Source organism: Melozone crissalis, unplaced genomic scaffold (assembly GCF_028551555.1).
Source record: "Melozone crissalis strain CALT ecotype California unplaced genomic scaffold, PUWL_Pcris_2 ptg000088l_1, whole genome shotgun sequence".
NCBI lineage: Eukaryota > Metazoa > Chordata > Aves > Passeriformes > Passerellidae > Melozone > Melozone crissalis.
In genome coordinates this window covers 348,394-359,416 of record NW_026535865.1, presented here as the reverse complement: position 1 = coordinate 359,416, position 11,023 = coordinate 348,394, and the positions used below count along the sequence as shown (strand labels likewise).

At 45.5% G+C, this 11,023-nt stretch overlaps 2 protein-coding genes across 2 annotated transcripts; both read right to left on the bottom strand.

Annotated features, from left to right (window-relative positions):
* Positions 1 to 1,175: 1,175 nt before the first annotated feature.
* On the bottom strand, positions 1,176 to 3,996 carry LOC128947008 (kelch-like protein 24). Its single transcript, XM_054291071.1, has 3 exons — positions 2,871 to 3,996; positions 1,765 to 2,176; positions 1,176 to 1,543 (listed from the first exon to the last, which is right to left on the bottom strand). Exons 1-3 carry the CDS (start codon positions 3,790 to 3,792, stop codon positions 1,231 to 1,233), a joined length of 1,647 nt encoding a protein of 548 aa, XP_054147046.1. The 5' UTR covers positions 3,793 to 3,996; the 3' UTR covers positions 1,176 to 1,230.
* A 1,651-nt stretch (positions 3,997 to 5,647) lies between these two features.
* On the bottom strand, positions 5,648 to 10,985 carry LSM7 (LSM7 homolog, U6 small nuclear RNA and mRNA degradation associated). The gene is made up of 4 exons (XM_054291078.1): positions 10,921 to 10,985; positions 10,622 to 10,712; positions 9,363 to 9,434; positions 5,648 to 6,699 (listed from the first exon to the last, which is right to left on the bottom strand). The coding sequence occupies exons 1-4, from the start codon at positions 10,963 to 10,965 to the stop codon at positions 6,557 to 6,559; spliced, it is 351 nt and encodes a 116-aa protein (XP_054147053.1). The 5' UTR covers positions 10,966 to 10,985; the 3' UTR covers positions 5,648 to 6,556.
* Positions 10,986 to 11,023: the final 38 nt, after the last annotated feature.

The window sequence follows — 11,023 nt, the reverse complement described above, 5'->3', positions numbered from 1 at the left end:
TTTAAAACCCCAAATGAAACATGAGAATTTCATAATTCAAAAGACTTATACAGCCTCCAGGGCACAACTGGCCTCTGGGCCCAGAGAACAGGCCCAGCCTTGGCTGCTGCAGCCCCATCATGGGACCCCCAGCTCTGGAGGGAGCAGGCGAGGAGAGGAAGCCAAGCCAGACCCAGAGGGCTCCGTGTCTGCAGGCCTGCTGCCCCGACAGAGCTGTCACAGCAGCAGGATTGCTTTTCACCAACACCTCTCAGTTTTTAAGGCCTCTCCCCTTCTCTGGAGATGATGATAACTCAGCTCAGGAGCTCTCTCGCTGTGTCACATCAGAGGACAGACTGACAGCACAGATGACAGCAGTGCTTGCAGTGCAGCCTCCCAGCTCCATCTGTTGCACCCATGGGGCAGTCACTCTCTCCCTCTCCACACTTGGGGGCCCGAGTGCCCTTGGAGATCAATCCCTACCACCCATAGGCCACAGTTCTGCCCAGGAAATGCTCTTCCTCATACACAGTCCTTAATTACAGCCATGTGCAGGACCCTGCCTTGCAACTTCATTTTAGGGCTTTGGGATGGGCATTTTTATTCTGAGTCTCTGCAGCTGTGAACCCAAAGACAACTAAGGAAACTGAAGCCAGATTCTTAAGACTCAATGTGCAAAAGTTTGTCATCACATACCTGAATCCATAAATCCAGAACAGTCTCCCACCCTCTGTGGTGCTCTTCAGCCTTGACTAAAGATCATTTTAGCCATAATTAACCTGTGAAACTTGCTTATTTCAGGCTAAAATGGTACTGGATATTAAGCATGGCTTGACAGCAATTGCTGTTTGGGTTTTTGGCTCTGTCTACAGCACTATGGGTTTATAATCCTGCTGAAGATTCCCTTGACACCCATTTGATTATTTAAATCCTATGATATTTTCTAACAATGAGGCAGTGATTTTCCAGCTGTTCAATGAACAGAGAGACACAGAGGTTAAAGATCAGAACAGCCCTTTTACTAAGCATCAACCCTAAGGAGTTTATATGCCATAACAATACCAATCACCATTTTCAATAATGACCTGCACCCTTTGTGTAGACAAAGTTTGCACTGGCTTTTGCGTCAAGTTCATTTGTCAAGTAGAAAAGAAAAGGTAAAATTACAAAGGAATAAATTTTTTTAAATGTCACAGGCCAAAGTTGATGCAATCTAATTCCCTTCAGCTGTAAAGTACATATCTTCCACTCTTATGCCCATGTATCAAATCTTCGCACAGAGACACAGCCATGAATAGGAACGGGGCAAGGGAGTTTGTTATCTATGACCTGGCACACATCAGTGTAGGGATCAAAGAGGACTGCAATGGGGAGGGTGCTGTTTCCCTTCCTCTGTCCAAGAAGATAAATTTGTCCATTCACGGTGCTGCATCCCATGAAGAACTTCTGGGTCAAGCATTCCTCATTCACCTGGGTCCATTCATCTGTCTCCACATCAAATCGAAAAGCTTCCCCTCCTACAGTGTACAGAGCCCCATTCAGGGATGTGATGCAGAGGTCATACCTGAGAGAGAAGAAACCCTTGATCAGAATCAACAGAAAGATTTGGCCCCTGAAATATTCAGGGTAACCTTGATCCTCAGATCAGAAGTCCTATTTAAACAGAGAATCACAGAAGTGTTGCAGGGACAGAACTATGGATTTCTACACTATAACCTCCTCCTAGAGCTGGATCAACACTAGAATCCTTCATCTTCTGCCAGGTCCCAGAATATTATTGCTTACCTTGGAAGAGGGGAGAACGAGATGACATCCCAGCTGTCTGTCTCTGTGTTCAGCCTTTGCACTCCACCATACACGTGTCCATTCTCATCCAGGCCACAGACCACATAGATCCTGGTTCCCACACTGGCAGCGCCGCCTCTCTCCACAGGCTGAGCCATAGGACTCATGCTTTCCCACTCTGACTCCATCAGAGCCATGCGCTCCACTGCTGGGATTATCCCTTCATCCGTGCTCCCTCCGAGCACATACAAGTGGAGCCCTACTCCTACTGCACAGTGGCTGTTGCGGGACTTCTTCATGGCTGGCCCTTCCAGCCAGCAATTGTCCAAGCAGTTGTAGATGAGCACCCAATCCACACTGTACCACACAAATTCATCCCGGAAATATCCTCCTGTCACAAAAAGGAAGCTCCCTGGAAAGCACAGCAAAGAAAATACTAGTCATGTAAAGGATAAAAATTGCTCCTGATACCTGGGGTTCTCATTTCACTCTGGGCCATACTGATAAGGTGCAAGATGAGGAGAGAAAAATCACTGCTCTATGAGTTTGCAGTATTTAATTCATTGGGCCTACGGAATGCAGCCTGTCTTTCCAAGCCTGCTCCCATTTTTGAACAGAATCATGGAAACACTGGTTGGAAAGAACCTCAGAATGGGACTATTACCAACACTAGTACAGGAAGCCATAGTATTGAGCTGGCTTGAAAGTCTGCAAGCATGAAGATTTCCCAACATCTGTAGATAAGTTTAATGTAATGGCAACTATAAATCAGAAGTCACCTGTCATATGTCTAAATCACTACAAAAGAGAAGGCCAAAAATTACACTTGGCTTTAAAGCCAAGTCCTTAGACTAATTCCAGATAAAGTCAAGGTAAGGAGCTTGGGAGACTGCATAGTTTCTGCTATAGGACAATAGCGTTGTCTAGCATTCTCCCAGGACCAAGGAAGAAAAAAGCATTCTTCGAACAAATATGAACACCAATATGAATGAGGTTTTAGCAATGCTGAGCACAACAGTTTTACAGCAACAGTTGGACTCCCTGCATTTGGGACTCAGGCTCAACTTCTGTTTGCATCTGCTCAGTCTCCCTCCTCTGTAAGTTACCTACTGCTGCCACTGCATACTGGGTGAGGTTCTTGCGCTGCAGGGGAGAACAAGCCTGCCAGGTCCCTGTTTTAGGTTGAAAGAGAAATAATTCTTGCTGTTCCTTGTCATGCTTTCCTCCCAGGACATATAAAGTGTCATAGCTCCGGCCAGCATAAGGACACAGTTTCGGATTTTGCCAGCTGGGTGGGGGACAGCTGTCTAACTTCTTTATTAGTCTGGAAAAGATATCTGTCTCTCCAGCACGCTTGCTGCGTTTCACCAAGATATCGAGGAAGGACAAACTCAGAAAAGTGACCCTGACTTCGCCCACCAAATCCAGAAATTCTTCCTCTCTTGTTGCTGGGTCCTCCATTATCCAAATCATAATACTGTCAAAAACCACATCCTCTCTTGAAATGAAGAGGTCATCACTCTTCAGGAGCTGCACCAGCATTTCCTTGGGTAATGCCTTAAATTCTTCCTGGCATATCACATCCCCCCAGTGAGTGAGAGCCACATTCATAGCAGACACATATAACTCTGTAAAGGCAAATTGCTGTGAGTAGGTCATCAAGCCCAGGCAGTTTGAAACATGCAGTTCTCTCTCCAGAAATTTCTCACACAACAGTTTCACCCTGTCAAACTGAAAAAAATCAGCTGTTTCCAGTAAGCTGGTCATATTTTCTTGACCTATCAGCACTTGGGCTGTGCGAGTGAACTCAAGTAGTGCCTGAAATGGCACTGCATCGATCCCTTTGATCACTATGTGCTGTTCAGAGCTCTCTCTTGCTCCTCCAAAAAACATGGCTTCAAAATATCGACTGTGTATTGAAAGCACCCTACGGCTGACCTGGAAGAGTCTCTCTCCAACCTCAAGAATTGTGTCTGCAATCATTTCTGTCTGAGGTCCCAGCTCCTGTGGCTCTTGTGCAGGCTCCATGCTTGTATACTGCCAAGCAGTTAATTTTAACTCTGTCTTATGCAGCCCTTTCCATCTCTGGAAACACTATCCCCCTAGCTAGGATAAGTATGAGATAAACCAATCTTGTCCTAAAAATAGCATGTTTTCTACTCTCCTGCTTTGTTCTTCTGTCTTTTCGGCTGCTTTCTGAACAGCATTAGCAGAACAGCTGTATAATCTAAAAATTACGGATTTGACTGGCATCTACTTTTACCAGGTAAGGCCACAGCAAATAAGGGGAGCTGTTAGCCAAGCAAAGAGCCTGGGCTAAAAAGAAAAAACTGGAGAAACAACCAAAAGATTCCTAAGCAGTGAGTAAATACAAAGAAATTGTAAAAAACATGGAATCCATTTGGAAAAAAACAACCATTACCTCATCTTTCATTAGTTCAAGTTTAACCAAATACCAAAGTGATTACAGTTTTTATTAGATATCTAACTATATTTTAGTAAGAGAAGGAGGAGTGAGCCCTCATTCAAACCCAGATGGCTTCACACATTCAGTCATCCTCCATCTGAAAGCACTAAATAAACACAGATGTAGGACAAGCAACAGCTAATGCCACAGTGAATTTTTCCAAAGCTATTGCATGAAGAGACTTGGATAGGGACCTTGAAGTAGAGTCCCTTATCCAAACAGCCCATACCAGCAAGACTCACTCCCAGTTCTTGGCAGAGCTCAGCAAACAGAAGCCTTGTCAGTGTCTCACCATGCCATCACAAAAACTTTCTTCCTTATTTCTAGTCTGGATCAACCTTCTTCTAGCTTAAACCATTACCCCTTGTCCTATCACAACAGGCCCTGCTAAAATGTCTGCCTCCTATTATTTTCAAATTCTTCTTTTCAGGTACTTGACTCCAAAGTTATAACCTCAGAGTCTGTGCTGCAGAGCAGGAGAGCCATGCAGATCACAACAAAGACCAAGCAACCAATCACCTGAGCAGGCAATGTTGGGAATACGCCCCTCTCCAGAGTTTACACACTTGACCCACAGCTTCAGGCAGATCTCCCAGCACTGAGAGCCCAGAATCCAGCCCAGAGAGCCCCAGCAGGTCTGTTTCTGATGCTATACTTAGAGTGCAAAAATAGTGCAGCACATTATTGGCATCAACACCAGTAATCTTTCTCCCACCTAAAAGGACAGTTCAAGACTCTGCTCAGGCTGATGGCAAGCAAATTCTACTCCTCACACTCTAAATAAGGATTATCTTTTGAATTGCGCAGTTTCACAAGCAAGTTTTGTAGCATTAGAAAACTAGGTTGTGAGGAGCACAACTTTGTGGACAGCTCTGTGAGTCCCCAGATTAAAATCCAGACGCACCCAAGTTCACACAGGCAACACATCACACACAACACATGGTCCCTTATTTCAGAGCCTCCTGGAAGTCAGATTCACTAAAATGAAATTTACTCTAAGTTCTCACCCATTTTGGAGCTGACCCAGGAAAGGTTATGCATGGGAGAAAAGTGCTGAGGCCAAAATAACCAATACAACCTGTACTTGCCATGTGTTCTTGACACCCTTCAGGAACAAAACTGCTGCTGCCAGCAAAACAATTCACTCTGCCACAGCCTCCTCATAAAGGGCCCTCTATAAAGGCAAGAGCAGGTGGCAGAAGCAGGGTACAGGCTCCAGGCACATGCCTCAACCAGGTAGTCTTTAAAATGCTTCAGAAGAGGGACAAGATACTCTCAGGCCTTTTCCATCAATTCCCTGTTTGAAGTACGGCTTCTGCTCTAGTCCCTCCTGATCCTGCAGTGTTTATGCACCTCCTGAACTAATTTTAGATTTACGTCAGCTGTAGTGCACTTTTACAGACTAAAAACCAGACATTTAGAAACAGATCAATTTGTCTTTATTCACTCAGAACTCCTCATATCTTGCATTTTCTGCAGTATAAAAGAAATAAAAATGTTTACTTACAAATCAAGTTATAACAGGCAAAACCACAAGTGGATAGCTACAATATAAAAATATGCAGTACTTCCAGACACTGCCTATAATTGAACAAATGTTAGGATATTAAATATTCTCCCCCTAAAATTCCAAGTAACAAATAGCTACCTCCATAAGGTTTAGGTCACTCAACCAAGCATTATCCCACAAGTTAGACCAGTCCTCTGTAGAAATATGTGGGCCTGCTGATACACAGATGACAGCCCACCAGTTCTGGAACAAGTGCTGAAAAAGACCTTCTTGGCTACATCCCTTGTAAAGGTGATGACACTACACAAGGAAGTCATTTTCCTGCACAAGAGACTGAACTCAAGAGCAGAAGACTACAACATAATGCTTCCCCAGTTGAGTACTGATATCTAAGAGGAAGAAAAACATGTTCTACTGTATTTAGGCTTTTCATTTGGAATAAAGGCATTTAATGTGTTTAAAAATTGAAAGAATATAACCAATATTCAGGGCATTCATAACTAATTTTATGGGGTTGTTTCAAAACTCACAAGATCAAGAAGGTCTCAGACAATTCATGACAATATGTTCTCTTCTGTCAGCTCTAAACAACATAGGTACACGGTTATTTGGGGGCAGGAGGAAAACAAGAACATGCTTCTTACATTTCCCATCCTCTCATCATTTATGAAAGCCACAAAAATAAAAGTTGACTTCTTTCACACTAACAAATACACATTCAAACTTCCCCCCCAAAACAGGAAGCTTCTCACACACTGATAGTTTTCTCCAATGACTTGCACCCCGAAGTTTTCAGAGACAATCCAAAGAAAGCATTAGCCATCCTGCTGCTGAATGAAAGGGTTTGGAATCGCTTCCATTCCATCCTGTGGACAAATCAGAACCACAGAAGTCCCTCTGCAAACCACAAGTCCCAGCTGACGTGTGTCTTCTGTTAATTTAAATTGATCATCCGGATCTAAAAAGCAGAGATCCATGGTTAGAACAGGCAAACAAATTCTATCAACTTCAAAACGCACAGACATGCATGTTCTTTCCTGGCACAGCTGCTTTGTTTTACTGAACACATGCACCATACAGGTGATGCAGCAGTGACATTTGATGTTTTCAAGACCTTACCTACAGTAAGCAATAACAAAACTTGCTCTGTATGCAACAAAAAGCAGAACACAGTTATTAAAGAATTCATAGGCCTCTAACTAAGTGATTAAAAAAAGCTCTTGATCCCATTTCAAATGTCATTATAGACAAACACTTGGGGATTAATGCAGATCAGAAAAAGACCCTGACTTCTCAATGCACTAGGGAAGAGAGCACCAGTCCATTCTAGACCAGGCCAAAGAGGGCTGGATTAGGACAAACACAAACCAACCACTTCTATCTTCCATACAGAGATATCTCTATATTCAACAGAAATGAACAACACATTTCAAAACTCTCTTTCAAAGATGAAATTCAAAGCTTCTGCGCTCCCTTTTAAACAGGTTGGAGAGTACTCTTCAAAAACACTGTCCTATCAAATGATAGCTTTTGTATCAGAGATAAAGAGACAATGCTTTATTCAAGCTTCAGAGGACAAGGGCAGCCAGTGAGATAACTACAGAGGAGCTCAAGCAAGGACTACCAGGGATGTTCTATCACAGGGAATGTGCTCAATCTAACTTCTGCTGCAGAATCACCTTTAAAGGTCATCTAGTACAGCCCCCTGCAACAAGCAGGGGCATCTTTAACTAGACCCAGTTGCTCAGAGTCCCATCTTTGAATGCTCCCAAGGATGGCACCTACCACCTCTCCGAGCAGCTTGTCCCAGTATTTTTACCATACTCATTACAAAAAAAAAAACTGTTTTCCTTAGGTCTATATCTTCTGTTATATCTACATTGGCCCTCCTTTAGTTTAAACCCATTACCTCTTGCTCTGCCACAATGGGGCCTGCTGAAGCATTCACCCCCTGGCATTTCCTTTTATGTCCCTTTAAAACTGAAAGGGCACAATACCATCTGCTCAAAGATCTCTCTTGTCCAGGTGAGCATTTCCTTTTATGTCCCTTTAAAACTGAAAGGCCACAATACCATCTCCTCAAAGATCTCTCCTGTCCAGGTGAGCAGGCCCAGCTGTGCCAGGCTGGCTCCAGAGCAGAGGGGCTCCAGCCCTGGCAGCATCTCCGTGGCTCCTCTGGCCTGGCTGCAGCAGCCCCACGTCCTCCTGCTGCTGTTGCCCAGGGCTGGGGCAGCTCTGCAGGTGGGGTCTGACCTGAGCCCAGGGGCAGAGGGGCAGAATCCCCCCCTGGGGATGAACCCCCTCCCTGGTAGGGATGCAGCACAGGATACAGCTGGCTTTGTAAGCTGCAAGCACATATTGTCCAGCCTCTCATCCACCAGCAAGTCCAAATTCCTCTCAGCAGGGCTGCTCTCAATCTATTCATCCCCCAGCCTGGGTCTTGCTGAACCTCATGAGGTTCCTTTGGGCCCTCTTCAAAAACTTGTCCAGGTCCCTATGGATGGCCCCATCCTTCCGGTGTGTCACCTGCAGACTGAGGGTGAACTTGATCCCACTGCCTACATCTCTGATGGACACTAAACAGTACTGGTCCCCAGAGATCTCTGAGGGACACCCCCTGTCCCTGATGTTCACGAGGACACGAAGCCATTGACTACTACCCTCTGCATATGACCACCCAACCAATTCCACATTCACCAAACAGTCCACCCATCAAATCCATTCCTCTTCAATTTAGGGAGAAGGATGTTGTGGGGTGTGGCAGCTGCTCTCAGGCCACAGAGAGCAACAGACAACTTTCCCAGGCCTTTCTGGGAAAAGGCTGTGAGAAGCTCAGAGAGAAAAATGAGAAATAGTTCTTATCTTGGCCTGCTGCACCTGTTATTGTGAACATGTGGAATGTGTTATGGAGGTTTGCTTACCAAAGGGTGATTTCTTAATTAGCCAATGGTGATAGTGTTTGGATTGGAGGACCAATTCAGTCCAGGTGTATCGTAATGGTCTATAAAAGCAATGGGTTTCTTAATAATGATATATATAAATATATATGTATAAAATAAAAATATTAACCAGCCTTCTGTGAACCATGGAGGCAATGCTAATTATTACCCAGCCGGGGGCCCACTGCTGCGACAGTGGGGGACTGTGTCAAAGGCCACTGGGTTGTTCAGACAGGATTTTCCCTTGGTAAAGCCATGGTGGATGTCTAAAATCACCTCCCTGTCCTCCAAATGTCTTAGCAGAGCTCCAAGGAGGATCTTTTCCATGATCTTCCCAGGCACAAGAGGTCAGGCTGACAGCACAGTAGTTCCCAGGCTCCTTTCTTCCCTTTTGAAAAATGGTTTCAATGTTTCCCTTTTTCCCATTGTCTGATTGCCATCACTTTTTAAATGTTTTAGAGTAGCCTGGGAACTGTAACAGCCAATTCCCTCAGGAACATGCTATCAGGTCCCATAGACCCGTCACCTTATGCCTTTCTTTACAAGACAGTTATCCCAAGCATGCTGCAGTTTGGGTGATGTTAATCTGCAGTTTCTGCTTTTTCACTTACAGAGCTCTAAGATTTCTGTCAAGAAAATCACCCAGGGAAGGGAAGCTTTCCAAAGATTGCACATTACTTACCTCGCATATACTCAATGGTACCATCCAGCACAAGGTTCAGAAGAGGGTCAAATCCTTTCAAGACACCACTTGCTATTGAAGACCACACAGAAAACAATGATTAGGACCAAAACAAGGCATACAGCAACATAAGACTTCATGAAAGGTACATTCAGTTCTCCAGGCCTGTTCCCTCCTTCAGGCAAGTCCAAACAAATAAGGCCAGAGATATTAAACAGTGTCTTCTTTATCAATGGCAAGTACACAAAAACTGGTCTGCATTGCACCAATTAAAACTTACAGACTTTTCAATCAATTCTTCCAAATGTTCTTCAAGACACTAACGTTTTTGCTTTCAGACAACTTCAAGGGCACTTTAAGAATACTGTATAACAAATCAGTACAAGTCACACAAAGAAAAAAAAAGACAACTCCAACACAAAATATCCTTAATGAAAGGTTATGGTTAAAAATGAAGCACGACCATATTTTAAGTTCTTTCCTCAGAAACCCCATCTTCCAGGCGCCCTCCTGGCACATCACGCCTTTAGCATAAGCACTGCCTCACGGGAAGGCACTGCAGATAGACCAGCACTTTGCCCTAATGGAGAACGTGATTCCACAAGACTAGGCACTTAATATATCACAGAATTACACAGAGGGACTTCCCAGTTTGACAAATACACTTCTTAGTGAGGAGTTCAAGTAACTTAAACCCTTATAAGCACAAGGCTGCAGTGGAGTTTGAAACTGCAGCACACGGTAAATAAACTCAGACAAACAAGTGCCTGCGGGTGGCACCAAGCGCACTGGGATGGACCTGCCCAGCTGGGAAGGGACGGGCATGCAAAGGCACCGTGGCATGTATTGAACCACTCCGGGCAAGCTTACCATGTCAGGAGATGAAAGGCACGACAGTTGCATTAATTGTTACATCCATAAATGTTTCTTTGTCCCTTTAAGTGCATCCTTGCAATGCAAAAAGAAAGAAAAGAAAAAAAAACCAACCCCAGCCAAAATAAGGCTGTTCAAAACAGCTAATAAAAGAAGAGATGCACAGATGAACTATAAAAGTGCACCCAGGAGATCAATGGAACACTTAAACGAGAGAACCTTCGCACCATTAAGTGCAACCACCAATAAGTCAAAGCACCCGCTACTCCCCCGCTCCCCTTGATGGGAAAGCAGCGTGAGCAGGAGGGCAGAGCCGACAGGCATCGGCTGAGGGAAAACGCCGAGAGGCCAAAGAGCTCCGTGCTGCAGCCACGCGCCGGGCTCACCTTCCCGCCCGCCCTGGAACTTCACCCGGATGGTCTTGTCGATGTACTTGGAGAGGTCCAAGATGCTCTCCTTCTTCTTCTTCTCCTTATCCTACGGCAGAGCACAGGCGGCTCAGTTAAAGCGCGCCATCCGCGGGGACACAGACCCGGAACGCCGCTGCGGGATGCCGCGGTGGCGGGACGGGGGCGCAGGTGCACCACCGGCGCCACCGGCGCCACCGGCGCCACCGGCACCACCGGCGCCACCGGCGCCACCGGCACCACCGGCGCCACCGGCACCACACTACCCCGTTCCTCACCGCCATCTTCCCCGCACCGCCGCCGCCACCACCGCCACTCGCCATTTCATTCGGCACCGCCAGAAGTGACGTCGTGCCCCGGCGGAGCCGGTTGGCGGCTCGG

Coding starts and splice junctions, on each gene's coding strand:
- LOC128947008 (XM_054291071.1), bottom strand. CDS start 3,792: ATGGAGCCTGCACAAGAGCCACAGGAGCTGGGACCTCAGACAGAAATG. Junction 2,177..2,870: donor GTATGCAGTGGCAGCAGTAG/GTAACTTACAGA, acceptor TGTGCTTTCCAG/GGAGCTTCCTTTTTGTGACA. Junction 1,544..1,764: donor TCGTTCTCCCCTCTTCCAAG/GTAAGCAATAAT, acceptor CTTCTCTCTCAG/GTATGACCTCTGCATCACAT.
- LSM7 (XM_054291078.1), bottom strand. CDS start 10,965: ATGGCGAGTGGCGGTGGTGGCGGCGGCGGTGCGGGGAAGATGGCG. Junction 9,435..10,621: donor GTTCCAGGGCGGGCGGGAAG/GTGAGCCCGGCG, acceptor GGTCTTCAATAG/CAAGTGGTGTCTTGAAAGGA. Junction 6,700..9,362: donor TACCATTGAGTATATGCGAG/GTAAGTAATGTG, acceptor TCTGCTTTTTAG/ATCCGGATGATCAATTTAAA.